This window comes from Pelobates fuscus, chromosome 7 (assembly GCF_036172605.1).
Source record: "Pelobates fuscus isolate aPelFus1 chromosome 7, aPelFus1.pri, whole genome shotgun sequence".
Taxonomy (NCBI): Eukaryota; Metazoa; Chordata; class Amphibia; order Anura; family Pelobatidae; genus Pelobates; species Pelobates fuscus.
This window is the reverse complement of record NC_086323.1, coordinates 30,991,806-31,007,294: the sequence shown is the minus strand read 5'-3', so window position 1 is coordinate 31,007,294 and position 15,489 is coordinate 30,991,806. Positions and strand designations below refer to the sequence as shown.

The 15,489-nt window shown below is 46.4% G+C and overlaps 1 protein-coding gene across 2 annotated transcripts in view; it reads right to left on the bottom strand.

Moving 5' to 3' along the window:
* Nucleotides 1-4,888: 4,888 nt before the first annotated feature.
* The window catches only part of DNAJC6 (DnaJ heat shock protein family (Hsp40) member C6), a 72,765-nt gene continuing 62,164 nt past the window's right edge, over nt 4,889-15,489 (bottom strand). For both annotated transcript variants that reach the window (XM_063427881.1, XM_063427882.1), the window contains exons 17-19: nt 13,318-13,466; nt 7,087-7,263; nt 4,889-5,894 (exon numbers count right to left, since the gene is read on the bottom strand). In XM_063427881.1, coding sequence (XP_063283951.1) covers nt 5,793-5,894; nt 7,087-7,263; nt 13,318-13,466 — 428 coding nt within the window. In that variant the 3' untranslated portion in view covers nt 4,889-5,792. The remainder of the gene's footprint in view (nt 5,895-7,086; nt 7,264-13,317; nt 13,467-15,489) is intronic.

Sequence of the window (15,489 nt, the reverse complement as noted above, 5' to 3'; positions counted from 1 at the left end):
ACTCCCAGGCACCACTCACAGGTCTGATTCAGAGGAGGATGACTCCCCAGCTACGAAAGGGGACATCAGGAAGCTGCTGACAGACCTAAGACAGGTCTGGAAGGCCGATCTGAAGGAGACCCAAGCTGAACTAGGGGTCTTGCAGCAGAGAGTCCAGGAGGTGGAGACCAGAGAAAAGTCCAGAGATATCCAACTCCGAGACACCAAGCGGCAAGTGGAAGGTCTTCCTGAGCAGGTCCGGCGCTTGCAAGGAACGGTGGTGACACTCGAGACCAGACACCGCCGTCGTAACATACGCCTCAGGGGCATCCCCGAAACGGTTGGCGGAGAGGACCTGCTGCCCTTTGTCCGGAGACTTACCGCCTCCATGGGCCTCAAGTGTAACTCAGACACCCCACTGATACTATCCGCCTTCCGGGTGCGCAAATCACCAGCAGCACCAGCTGGTGCCTCCAGAGACACGATAGCTACCACCAGAGACATAGTGGCGAAAGCCGCCATCATGGCCGGATCTAGATCTTTGGGGTCGGTGAAATTAGAGGGAAGCGAGATAGACATCTACAGTGACCTCCCTTTTGCTGTGCTTGCTGCACGGAGACAACTGGTACCGGTCACAAAGAGGCTGAGAGAGCACTCCGTCCGATACCGTTGGAGCACAGACGGCTCACTGGTGGTACAGCAGGGCACTGACGTACTCACCTTGACCTCAGGGGAGGACCCAGAGACTTTCCTCACGAAGTTAGGCTTGCTAGTCAACGGACACCACAAGCGAACCGAGAAACGCAACACTTAGCTCTTGCAAGGCTTAGCTATTATAACACTGTAATTCATGTGTTTATATGTGTATATAGTTCATAGGAGTTGTTTATACGCCTAACCTACTACCCCATACATAAGCCCTACCAACCTGTCTTCATTAGCGTAGAATGCGTCAGTAGCGAACGCAAAACTCAAGCAACCTCACTAAGCAACCTCACTAAGCAGAGGTCAAAGTATAAAAATATAAAAGTAGAAAATGCATTTTGGCACCTAGCAATGTTAGTGTACATGTTTCACTACTACTGTGATTATTACCATGTTTGTAACCCAACGATATGCTACATGATCTTGTTATAACCTATTCAATAACCAATATAATGGAAAAATGTATACTGTGTGTACAAAACCCAATAAAATACAAATTAAAAAAAAAAAAAAAAAAAAGCATGGGGCGGGACCAAATACCGGTTTGGTCAGTCAGGACCTCCTCATGGAGATGTATTGAATCAATGCAGAGCGTGGAGACGCTGAACGGCACTGCTGCTTACTGTGCATCCCTGAGCCAGGAAGCCTCTCCAGTGGCCATCTAAGGAGTGGCCACTTGGAGGTGTCCCTAGGGGCATTGTAAACACTGCCTTTTCTCTGATTATACTCACCAGAACAACTACATTAAGCTGTAGTTGTTCTGGTGACTATAGTGTCCCTTTAAAGCACAGCCTATGAGCTGTGGATGGATGTGGCCATCAGAATATGTGTGTAGATGTCCAACATCCATGTTTGGCATGTCTCATCCTCTTTCAGAGCCATGACTTGGTTTACCAGATGGTACACCATGTTTTTTAGCCACATAATTTCCCCTTGTTAATGAGCAGCACATGAAGAGCTCTGACTTATCATGTGATATTCAAATAGTACATGAGCTAAGCCAATTCTCTTATTAATGAATTGTTGACTAATGAACTGATGTCACGCCACCTCAGGGCAGCAATTCCATGCATCACAGCATGAATAATTGACTGTGCCCAATAAAAAATGTAATTAAATTAAAAACAAAAACAAATGTGGATCTGGTAAATCCAGCTATGGCTGCCCTATTGGAACATCATACATCCACATTAATCATTAATACACAGAAAGGCAACAGCTGTTGTTTTCACTTTTTTTTTTTTTTTTTTTTAATAGAAAAGAAATGCATGTTTAATTGCTTTAAACCACAGACAAGCATGAAAATAAAAACACTGAATTGATGTGCAGATATTTGTATATGGAAAACCCATAAAGTGCCAAAGGGGAGCAAAACACAATGTCCTGCCATGCCTTGCACGCTCCTCAGGCACAAAAAGGGTAAATGATAGATATAGTTTAGGATCGTAAAATAAATGCAAGTAAGAATCTTACACATTGCTAAAACCAGGATATCAAGCCAACTGCCTAACCAGGGGTTAAAGCATACAGTACTTACATCCATAGGTTCATTAGGTAAGTGTCATACACACAATAATTTCTACAAACAGAGATGGGTAACAGTTAACCAATCACAGGGAAATGTTTCACATTCCAAGGTAATATGACAAGCAAATGATTTATTCCATATCTCCTTTTCCCCCATTTTTTCATGATATTACCAATCCTTACATTAGATTCTGGTCTTTTTTTATTTTATTTATTTTTTTGGATAAAGTTTTGCATAAAAAAACAACAACAGACAACATAACACTTCTCTGCCTGAGATCACAAATTAAACAAAACAGCAAGGTGTAGGGACCCGAAAATGACGGTCAAAATCTAGGGCCAAAATAGCCAATTTGGACAAAACAAATATCCAATCTCCGCCCAGATTCAGTTGTCAGCACACCAAAACATACGCTGTAGTAAGTAAATCCCAAAGTTTAAATGAGATGTGCATAATATGTTTAAGAAAAAAAACTCATTCTGTCAAATCCCCAGTATTCCTTGGCAGGTGCAACAACATCACAAAACACTGAACACCGAGCTGTTATATGCAAATTTCTGGTTTAAATGGCTACATTATGACTGTAACTGGATTGGAGCATTTCTCAAACCAGATGTTTTGGCAGTTGTGGTTTTCAATGCACTACAATTCACTGTTTCGAGAATAAACTCTGCACGGTTACTTATTGACCAGGAATTGACCAGGGAAAGGTGTAGGCCAAAATGGCCTGAAATTTGTAAATAACTGGAAAATTCTCAAAAATTCTAAATTCAGCGAATAACCCTGGTATTCTAGAAATCAGTTACCTAGGCATTGTCCCAATCTCTTGTATACACATAAAGTGGTTGAAGTTTTTATTATCACTGCCTCGTTGTGGAATTCAGGATGTTTCCTGGACACAGATCACATCTTCATGTTGACGGCATCACGTGAAAAAATGAATAAATATTTTGATCTTGATTTTCCTCGTGCAGCCTCTGATTTTTACATACTGCAAGGCAGCACTTTTCATGCAGTACACATCAATTTGTGTAAATGATATGTGTCCAGGATATCGGGATAATATGGCATCCCTATATAGGGTATAAACGCTACTGCCAATTGTAAGGAAAGCTCGTTAGGAATATTCATAGGTAGCGATTCCATTTTTTTTTTCTAAGGACCAGCTATATATTTGTTGTTAGTTTGGATTCTAGTTGGGATACAATATCTAAATGAATCACAGACAATAATTGTAAAATTGGCAAAGGAAACTGATGGATTCCGAGGAAAGGATAATGACATGTAAATGAAATGTCAGACAAGTCACCAATGTATTATAGTCTATGATTTATTCATTAATGTTGAGAAGGTTACTATTGCAATAAATTGATAGAATTCCGATTACCTTCTGAACTCTGTGTAACAGTTTAATTTCTCTTATTCCCTTGAATAGACACTGGGCTTTCCACTAAACCAGGAACTGTGAAGAATTTAGAAGGGAACTGCAAATTGCAGGCAAAAGTAAGCAAGTTAGAAAAATTCCCAACCTCAGCTAATTGTAAACACTCAGCTATGTTGGCTTGTCAACATTCGCATAAAGTCTCATCAATACCTGTATTATTTTATCAACTGCATAGTATGTATTACAATTTACCAAGCTCAGGTCTCCCCACACAATAACAGCGTAGTTAGCAAGGGTTGACTTGTTACAGAGGTATGATATATAAATACAACTTTGATTGCAGAAGAAACAATTAACTGCAACGTAGAGACGGCTTCTACAATCCACTGTGAGAGGAAATGTATTGCAATGTGTTATACCGAGTCCTCTCTGGAGCACTGGAGGGCAGCAAAACATTTTTGGAACAAAGCAATGTCTGCTTTTAAACTCTTATTCTGTGTGATTATAAATGACTGACCCAGACATGCACAATATAAAAGATTGACCCAGAACTAAAATATTGTAAAGTTAGGGGGTATGTATAAATAACAGTGTAATTCTGTAACACAAGGAATTATCTGGTCATATTTTACATTCTACGTCTTTAAGATATGTATAAAGATGTAAAAAAAATATTTATATGTGAGAACAAAAAGAGAAACATTTGCAACTTTTTATTCACAAATATGTGGCTTTTCATTCTTTTATTGGCGACTTTTCTCACAGTGCAGATAACGCCAAATACAGGATGGCAGAGAACTGTTATTTAAAAATGGCTGACTTTTGTGACAAAATAAATAATAATTTGATCCAATTTCTATTTTGCCATAGCTGTCAGGGATCAAATTATACATTGTTTTGCACATAAACTCAGACACTAATTTTAATGCACTTGCTCTACTTTTCTCATTGAAACACTCTTCTGCATAATCCCCAGTGTGCCTCATAGACGGGACGACAAATAAATATATTTTTTAAAAATGTTTGCCTTTTTCAAAGATAAAAAAAAACTAAATCTATAAATCTAGCCAAGCCAATGGCTTCCCCTGACTACCTGTGTTAAAGCAGGAGTAACCCTATAGATGTACAGTGCCAGGTAAGTGGGGAAAACCACAGCACTCGAGTCAGATAAATCCTCCAGTTATTGACATACACTGGCTGAAGTGGAAGGGATGCTGCAAGAATTCCAGCTGTTAAACTCAGAACTGGCTTCCCAAGAGAATGTTAGGAGTTGTAGTCTGTAATCTGCATCCCCCAACTTTGGTGTAACTTTCCCAAACCCTCTCTGGCATGCAGAGTGATAATAGCCTAACTCTGTCCCGGTTTAGTTAATGGGTAGTTGAAAGGCTAATTCAAAGGGCATTCAATCAAACAGCAGACACAACAAGCACTACTTAGTGCTCATAGCCATAGATGTAGCTCTCTATTAAAAAAAAAAAAAACACACACTCAACAATGGGGTCTACTGTCTACCCATACTAACCCAAGATGAAAAATTGTGCGTTTTCCTGGGTTTTAAGAATCTCTATCTGGTTATTTGGAGAAAGATAACCTATCGTGGTCTCTTGCAAAAGCGAAATTTGGTGAGATCATTTAAAATGAAATTCCCTGATTTGAGTTCCTGAGACTCAGCTCAGGGAAGGGTGATGAAGAGTCAGTTCCCCCCTAAGCACTGCTCGAGACTTTCTCCGGGTTGCTTTGACTATTAGCGGTATTTAGTGAATAAATATCACTATTTACGTCTATTTACCTCCACTACCCTGGTGCTGTAACTGAGTATCTTAGTTCAGATGATTCGGATTAAAATCCTGCACTGATAAAATAAATAAATAAATTAAATAAATTAAATAAATAAGGTTGGGGGGAGCAGCAGGGATTTTCCATTAGTATCATACAATCGAAAAAGATCATTATTAGGCATACAAGAACCGAGGAATTTTCATACAATTACTGTATCAACTCTTCTTGCCCTGTTAACATGTCCAAAAATGTGATATGTTGTGTCTCCTCTTATATTAAGAGAAATAAGACTGCATTGAGAGTACAAAGAACAAAAAGTAAACCAAAAACCCCAGCTTTTTTTTCTTTCTTTTTTTTCTCATGTTCTAGAGATGGAAGCTGTGAGAGTAGATCCGAAGCCTGTCTGAGAACTTGAAATTAATATAGCGGCTTCTGGCCCTGATTATCGAATTCTGACCAGGCGTCATTCAGCTCCATAAAAATCATCTTTGCATATTGCTCATAGGGCTGCCCGGTTGCCTGTAAAAGAAAATGTAAATATTTATCCTTGGGTTTTTCTACTTTGCTATTGTTAAATAAATACAGTTACGAGATTACAGGAGCAGAAAACCAGTTTATCAAGTTTTAACTTTTATCATGCCTTTCAACTGCCCCTGTTTAGTTGCATTGTCCCTATATTTGAGGTGCGATCCAGCTGTCGTGGGTTAGTTGCGTGGTGTTCTGCATTTAGGGACATCAGGAATGTCCCCAATCAGGATAGAGTGCGTGCATCGGAAGAAACTTGTGCGTAATGCAAAATTCTGTCAGAGCATTAAGCCTATGCTTAGAGTGCTTCAAAAGTGATCTGCGTATTTGCTGCCCTGAATGGGACCGGCCACACATGCGGTCAGTATGGTGTGCATCCACGCTGTCTAACATACTCCTAACTCAGGAATCCTTGTCCCTTTTCCAGGCAAGTGAAATGCTACTGAGATGCTATTGAACCTAAATATATAGTAGGTAGGCCGGATTTAACATTTTTGGATAAGCTTTTCATTTGATTTCACATTATTGGATAAACTTTTGAAATTAAATTTCCTAAATATTAAATTAATTTTCTCTCTATGGGAAGGCATTGAATTGGCTAAAAAATCTACAATTCTGATGATGTTACAAGGAAGGCGGATCGGGAGGGGGGACAGCGTCGGCGGACCCGCGCGGTGCTGGAAATAAGGTGAGTTTTAATTCATTTTAAGGGGGCTAACGGGGGATGGGGAAACCACCTAAATGGTGGGTTTAACACTTTAGGGTCAGGAATACATGTTTGTGTTCCTGACCCTATAGTGTTTCTTTAAATATATCAATTCATTCAAAAACTAAATATTAAACATTAAATCATTTTAAAAGTTTATCCCAAAGAAATGTAATAGTTTGAATAGCTTACCCAAAATATTAAATTGAGGCCATAGTGTTCAGATCTATATGAAGTGTTTTCAAAACAATCTTAAGTAAGAGAATAAAAAATAAAAATAGTAATTTTTATTCCTGCTTGTCCAGTGTGATGGAAGTGTCTGTCCCAAATATGGCAGAGGGTAAGGGACACCCAGTACTGTTCAAGAGCAAATAAAACCAACAACACTCAGATCTCCAGCTGTAAAGCCACAAATTCCATTATTCTAACGATGCAGGTTGTTTTTGTCATTAAGATGGCTTCATTTACATTTGGACTTACTTTATCTGGATGGACCACCAAGACAGCTTTACGATAGACTTTCTTCACTTGTTCGGGGGTCACTAGGTCCGCCATACTGATGGGTTTCCATTTGGTCTCCCCTGACCAGAGCACAGTGTGCATTGTAGAAAGAAGGGCTCTGATATTTCGTTCTTTACCTTCAATCCAATCTAAAATCTGTGAATAAGAGCAAATTTGTGTCTGTAAGTAGAATATTAACACATCTACTATGCATATATTACAGTTACAGGGAATCCATGGGGAAACTATTAACTAGTCTTTGTAGAGTCCATAGGATTTGTCTGGGATCAGCTGTATACATTGTAGGACAACATTGGTTGGGTTTATACATATTCCTTACTGTAGTATCAACAGGGTTATTAACTAAATGATGATTTGCCAAGGAATCAAAGTTAAATTTTAGGCCAAACTGTAGGCATAGTGGAAATGCAATTCACACTTCAGAAGAAAAATAAAATCTGTGTCTGCCCAGTACAATCATTCATACAGAGTATTGAATGTACTAGTTCTTCACTGAATTCTGTTTAATTTATATAGCGTGAAGGGGGCACTCAGCACTTTAGTGGTTACAAATCCCTACGTCCCTCTTTTCTAGGAGCTCCTTATTATTGGTGTGTCTGAGTGTGTAACAGAACTCCCCAATCAATAATACGCCCAGTAATGTGTCTTTAATCTACAAAAAATGTAATTTAGAACAGGAACAATGTTTCTTTACACAGACTGATTTATTAACCCAATTTAGTTGCACAAACTGTTATTAGTAAGTCACCTAAATTTTCTCCAAACAGCCCTGACCATGGCCACACCCCCAGTCACACACCTAAAATTAAAGTGTCCCTCTATGTCCATTTGAAATGTTGGGAGGCATGATATTGCACCAATAGATGTTCTTAGCACTTTACAGGTTAAATTACAGTAGGTATGAGGTACAGTAAGTGCAGTGGGTATACAGTGTATGTATATGTTACTTAGAAACATAGAAACATAGAATGTGACGGCAGATAAGAACCATTCGGCCCATCTAGTCTGCCCAGTTTTCTAAATACTTTCATTAGTCCCTGGCCTTATCTTATAGTTAGGATAGCCTTATGCCTATCCCACGCATCCCACTCCTTTACGGTGTTAACCTCTACCACTTCAGCTGGAAGGCTATTCCATGCATCCACAACCCTCTCAGTAAAGTAATACTTCCAAATATTATATTTAAACCTTTGTCCCTCTAATTTAAGACTATGTCCTCTTGTTGTGGTAGTTTTTCTTCTTTTAAATATAGTCTCCTCCTTTACTGTGTTGATTCCCTTTATGTATTTAAATGTTTCTATCATATCCCCCCTGTCTTGTCTTTCCTCCAAGCTATACATGTTAAGATCCTTTAACCTTTCCTGGTAAGTTTTATCCTGCAATCCATGAACCAGTTTAGTAGCCCTTCTCTGAACTCTCTCTAAAGTATCAATATCCTTCTGGAAATACGGCCTCCAGTACTGCATACAATACTCCAAGTGAGACATGTATTTAAATGTTTCTATCATATCCCCCCTGTCTCGTCTTTCCTCCAAGCTATACATTTTATTTGCTACTTATATAGTGATGGCAGGTATACTCGGCACTTTACAGGTTACATTACAGTAGGTATGAGGTACAGTAAGTGCAGCAATTATACAGTATGTATATGTTACTTATATAGTGCTGGCAGGTATACTCTGCACTTTACAGGTTACATTACAGTAGGTATGAGGTACACTAAGTGCAGTGGGTATACAGTGTATGTATATGTTACTTATATAGTGCTGGCAGGTATACTCGGCACTTTACAGGTTACATTACAGTAGGTATGAGGTACAGTAAGTGCAGTGGGTATACAGTGTATGTATATGTTACTTATATAGTGCTGGCAGGTATACTCGGCACTTTACAGGTTACATTACAGCAGAGGCGGCTCTCTAATTAGGCGGTTTAGGCGGCCGCCTAAGGCCTCGCGCTGGCGGGGGCCTCGCGGCCGCCTAAACCGCCTGTTGGCAGAGTGTGTCAGGTCCTCGGTCAGTGACCGAGGACCTGACACCAGGAGGGGGCCCGGCGGCTTGCCCGGTATGCCGCCGGGTGCGAGGCCCCTCCTGGCTGCCCGGCCACCATCGCAGACACTGGTCTGCAGCTCCGCAGTGTGCAGAGCTGCAGACCATGTGACTCGCGAGAATTGGCCAATCAGAGCGTTGCCGCGGGTTACCACGGCAACGCTCTGAAATCTCGCGAGACTACTCGGTCTGCAGCTCTGCGGAGCTGCAGACCGAGAGCAGTGGCCACCGGACCACCAGGGAGCCCACTGGACCACCAGGGAAATCAAGGTAGGCTCTCCCTCCCCATCACCCCCCAACACACTCAGCCTCACCCCCCCAGTCACCATCACCACACTCAGCCTTACCCCCAGCCTCACCATCCCCCCCCCACCACCCTCAGCCTCACCACCCCCCACCACCATCACCCCCACCACCCTCAGCCTCACCACCCCTAGCCCCCACCACCCTCACCCACCACCCCCACCACCCTCAGCATCACCCCCCTCAGTCTCACCCCCACCACCCTCAGCCTCACCACCCCTAGCCCCCACCACCCTCACCATCACCCCCACCACCCCTAGCCCCCACCACCCTCACCACTACCCCCACCACCCACAGCCTCACCCCCACCACCCTCAGCCTCACCACCCCTAGCCCCCACCACCCTCACCATCACCCCCCACCACCCCTAGCCCCCACCACCCTCACCACTACCCCCACCACCCTCAGCATCACCCCCCTCAGTCTCACCCCCAGCCCCCCTCAGCCTCACCCCCCACCACCCTCAGCCTCACCTCCCACCACCCTCAGCCTCACTACCCCTAGCCACCACCACCCTCAGCCTCACCCCCCTCACCATCACCCCCCACCACCCCTAGCCCCCACCACCCTCAGCATCACCCCACTCAGCCTCACCCCCACCACCCTCAGCATCACCCCCCTCACCATCACCCCCCAACACCCTCAGCCTCACTACCCCTAGCCCCCACCACCCTCAGCCTCACCCCCCCACCACCCTCACCATCACCCCCACCACCCTCAGCCTCACCACCCCTAGCCCCCACCACCCTCACCACCACCCTCCGTCTCACCCCCAGCCCCCCTCAGTCTCACCCTCAGCCCCCCTCAGCCTCACCACCCTCACCCCCCTCACCCCCTCACCATCACCCCACCACCCTCAGCATCACCCATCACCCCCCACCACCCTCAGCATCACCCCCCACCACCCTCAGCATCACCTCCCCCCACCACCCCCACCACCCTCAGCCTCACCACCCCCACCACCCTCAGCCTCACCACCCCCACCACCCTCAGCCTCACCACCCCCCACCACCCCCACCACCCTCAGCCTCACCACCCCCCACCACCCCCACCACCCTCAGCCTCACCACCCCTCACCACCCCCCACCACCCTCAGCCTCACCACCCTCCACCACCCCCCACCACCCTCACATCACCCCCACCACCCTCACCATCACCCCCACCACCCTCACCATCACCCCCACCACCCTCAGCATCACCCCCCACCACCCTCAGCATCACCCCCCACCACCCTCAGCATCACCCCCCACCACCCTCACCATCACCCCCACCACCCTCAGCATCACCCCCACCACCCTCACCATCACCCTCACCATCACCCCCACCACCCTCACCATCACCCCCACCACCCTCACCATCACCCCCCACCACCCTCAGCATCACCCCCCACCACCCTCAGCATCACCCCCCACCACCCTCAGCATCACCCCCACCACCCTCAGCATCACACCCCCCACCACCCTCAGCATCACACCCCCCACCACCCTCAGCATCACACCCCTCACCACCCTCAGCATCACACCCCTCACCACCCTCAGCATCACACCCCTCACCACCCTCAGCATCACACCCCACCACCCTCAGCATCACCCCCCACCACCCTCAGCATCACACCCCTCACCACCCTCAGCATCATACCCCTCACCACCCTCAGCATCACACCCCTCACCACCCTCAGCATCACACCCCTCACCACCCTCAGCATCACACCCCTCACCACCCTCAGCATCACACCCCTCACCACCCTCAGCATCACCACCCCCACCACCCTCAGCATCACCACCCCCACCACCCTCAGCATCACCACCCCCACCACCCTCAGCATCACCACCCCACCACCCTCAGCATCACCACCCCACCACCCTCAGCATCACCCCCCACCACCACCCTCAGCATCACCCCTCCACCACCCTCAGCATCACCCCCCCCCACCACCCTCAGCATCACCCCCCACCACCACCCTCAGCATCACCCCCCACCGCCACCCTCAGCATCACCCCCCACCGCCACCCTCAGCATCACCCCCCACCACCACCCTCAGCATCACCCCCCACCACCACCCTCAGCATCACCCCCCTCTCACTCTCACATTATCTCCCCTCTCACTCTCACATTATCTCCCCTCTCACTCTCACATTATCTCCCCTCTCACTCTCACATTATCCCCCCTCTCACTCTCACATTACCCCCCCTCTCACTCTCACATTACCATTACCCTCCCTCCATCAACCCCCCGCTCCCTCTCACCATCAACCCCCTCTCCCTCTCACCATCACCCCCCTCTCCCTCTCACCATCACCCCCCTCTCCCTCTCACCATCACCCCCCCTCTCCCTCTCACCATCACCCCCCCTCTCCCTCTCACCATCACCCCCCCTCTCCCTCTCACCATCACCCCCCCTCTCCCTCTCACCATCACCCCCCCTCTCCCTCTCACCATCAACCCCCCTCTCCCTCTCACCATCACCCCCCCCTCTCCCTCTCACCATCACCCCCCCTCTCACCATCACCCCCCTCCCTCTCACCATCACCCCCCTCCCTCTCACCATCACCCCCCCTCCCTCTTACCATCACCCCCCCTCTCCCTTACCATCACCCCCCCTCTCCCTCTCACCATCACCCCCCTCTCACCATCACCCCCCCTCTCCCTCTCACCATCACCCCCCTCTCCCTCTCACCATCACCCCCCTCTCCCTCTCACCATCACCCCCCCTCTCCCTCTCACCATCACCCCCCCTCTCCCTCTCACCATCACCCCCCCTCTCCCTCTCACCATCACCCCCCCTCTCCCTCTCGCCATCACCCCCCCTCTCCCTCTCGCCATCACCCCCCCTCTCCCTCTCGCCATCACCCCCCTCTCCCTCTCGCCATCACCTCCCTCTCCCTCTCGCCATCATCCCTCTCGCCATCACCCCCCCTCTCCCTCTCCCCATCACCCCCCCTCTGCCTCTGGCCATCACCCCCCCCCGCCATCACCCCCCCCTCTCACCATCACCCCCCCCCTCTCACCATCAACCCCCCTCTCACCATCACCCCCCCCTCTCACCATCACCCGCCTCTCCCCCCCCCCATACACACAACACACTTCAAGCAGCTACCCCATACACATAGGGTCTCAGACAAAAACGCAAACATGTTCAGAGACATACATTCACACACACAAGGATACTCTTTGTCAGACACACTCTCATGCACATACACAGGTAGACAGTGCATCAATGTGTATATGTGACACTTTTTTTTGTTAGTGGGGCCTCATGTTTGCGTTTCGCCTAAGGCCTCATAAAGTCTAGAGCCGCCTCTGCATTACAGTAGGTATGATGTACAGTAAATGCAGTAGGTATACAGTGTATGTATATGTTATTTATATAGTGCTGGCAGGTATACTCGGCACTTTACATTTTATTTGCTACTTATATAGTGATGGCAGGTATACTCGGCACTTTACAGGTTACATTACAGTAGGTATGAGGTACAGTAAGTGCAGCAATTATACAGTATGTATATGTTACTTATATAGTGCTGGCAGATATACTCGGCACTTTACAGGTTACATTACAGTAGGAGATACAGTAAGTGCAGGAGGTATACAGTGTATGTATATGTTACTTATATAGTGCTGGCAGGTATACTCAGCACTTTACAGGTTACATTACAGTAGGTATGAGGTACAGTAAATGCAGCAATTATACAGTGTATGTACATGTTATTTATCGCACTATACTTAGAACTATTTAGTATCAGTAAACATATTGTATGTTCTGTAGCACAGTGAAATCCTCTCTCAGTAAATACACATGACTTCCATTGCATTATGCAATATTCTAATTGTTTGATACCTTTAATTTCTCTGGGTCCATTTCTTTTGACATCTCCTCTTTTCTCATTTCAGCAATCGTTCTAGGTCCCTTTCTTTCCTTATGAGCGTTAAAGCCTTGACTGGACAATAAATCTTCAAAGTTGTCACCAGAAAATTTCTGTTTTGTATCTTAAACAACAAGTGAGAGGTAGTTAACTTTGTGAACAAACACAAATGTAGAGCCGTGAGCCAATTAAAATAGCGCTGACCTCAATATAACACGTCACCTGGGGCATGTTTGCAGGGCCGGATTAACATAGGGGCTGATGGAGCTGCAGCTCCAGGCCTTGCCCAGGCCCATGGTATAGGCCCATTGACTTAAAAAAAAAAAAAATTGTTGCTAGTTATTTCTCAGAAGTATTTCTCAGGTATTTCAGGCTGCCTAGCTGGTGCCGGTATTGCAGTAATACCGGCAATACAAATGTCTGTCTGAGTATAAACAGAGATGATTCTGCAATACCAGCGCTGGCCAGTAGGGGTCGCTGTTTGTGTGGAGAGAGGCAGGGATAAGGAGTTACAGCATCTACCTCCCTGCCTCTCACTACTCACTGATCCGCAGGGGAGCAGCTCTGCACAGAGTCCAGACAGCAGCTCCATCCTGCGAGACATGGGGACGGTGAGAGACTTGGGGACGCTGAGACATTGGGACACTGGGCGACATGGGGACACTGAGACACTAGGGGACACTGAAAGACATGGAGACACTGGGGGACACAGGGAGATATGGGGACACTGGGCAACTTTGAGACCTGGGAGACATAAGGGCCCTCCCAGTGTCCACATGTCTCTCAGCCAGTGTCCCTAGTGTCTCAGTATCCCCATGTCTCCCAGTGTCCGTAATATGCCAGTGTACATAGTGTCTGAGTGTTTCCTAGTCTCCTAAAGTCCCCTAGTCTCTCAGTGTCTCTTTGTCCCAATGTCTCCCAGTGTCTCGGTGTCCCCTAGTATAAAATAAAAAAATCTCAGGCACTCACTGTGATAGATTTAAAAGCAGGTTTATTGGACACCACAATGTTTCAACATGTACCTAAGTCTTTATCAAATCTCCAGTGTCCCCTGTGTATCACAGTGTCCCTTATATATCAGAGTGTATCAGTGCCCCATGTCTCCCAGTGTCCCTGGTGTCTCTCAGTGTCCGTAGTGTCTCAGTGCCCTTAGTGTCTCAGTGTCCCTTAGTCTCTCATAATCCTCTAGTCTCCCAGTGTCCCCATGTCTCACAGTGCCCCTAAGTGTCTCAGTGTCCCCTAGTATAAAAGAGAAAATCTCCGGCACTCACTGTGATAGATTTAAGCAGGTTTATTGGACACCGCAATGTTTCAACCTGTACCCAGGTCTTTATCAAGTCTCCAGTGTCCCCTACATATCACAGTGTCCCCTATGCATCACAGTGTCTCAGTGCTCCATATCTACCAGTGCCCCTTCATGTCTCAAAGTCACCCAGTGTCCCCATGTCTACCAGTGTCCCCAGGTCTCCCAGTGATCCCTAGTATCTCAGTGTCCCCATGTCTCCCAGTGTCCCAATGTCTCCCAGTGTCCCCTAGTGTCCTAGTCACATGGGAACACTGGGAGACATGGGGACACAGACACTATGGGACTGGGAGACATAGGGACACAGACATGCCCCCTTTTTGTGTATGTTCGCCCCTTTCGGCAGTTCTGGTTTTGAGATTTGTGTCAGTGGCCCACCCTTTTACCCCATCCATAGACTTCCTGCTTTACTGGACACTGTTGTTAGGGGGTATGGGATTACTTGAAAGATGAAAGCGTGAGATTAACATTGGGTATGTGTTTTCTCATAACTGCATCCTATGAGTTTCCCTCCAGCACCATCTCCATCAGATATATGACGTTTAGGAGGTAGGACTGTTTTAGTGTTTTTGGTCAATAATATTTTGTAATTAGGCCCATCATAATTGTCAGCACCAGGCCCACTGGGCTCTTAATCTGGCCCTGCATGTATGGAAAGATGAAATTAACTCAAATTAAACTGACAGAACCTGATTGCTAAAAAGTAAATTTCTTTAATTCTTTAAGACACTGGAGGTATCACCCTGCTTGGGATTGGCACCCCACCTGCCCTTGGACTACAAATCATGCAATGTTTAGATAGCCAAAATATGGATAACTGGAGCCTGCCCAATCCTAACTCTAA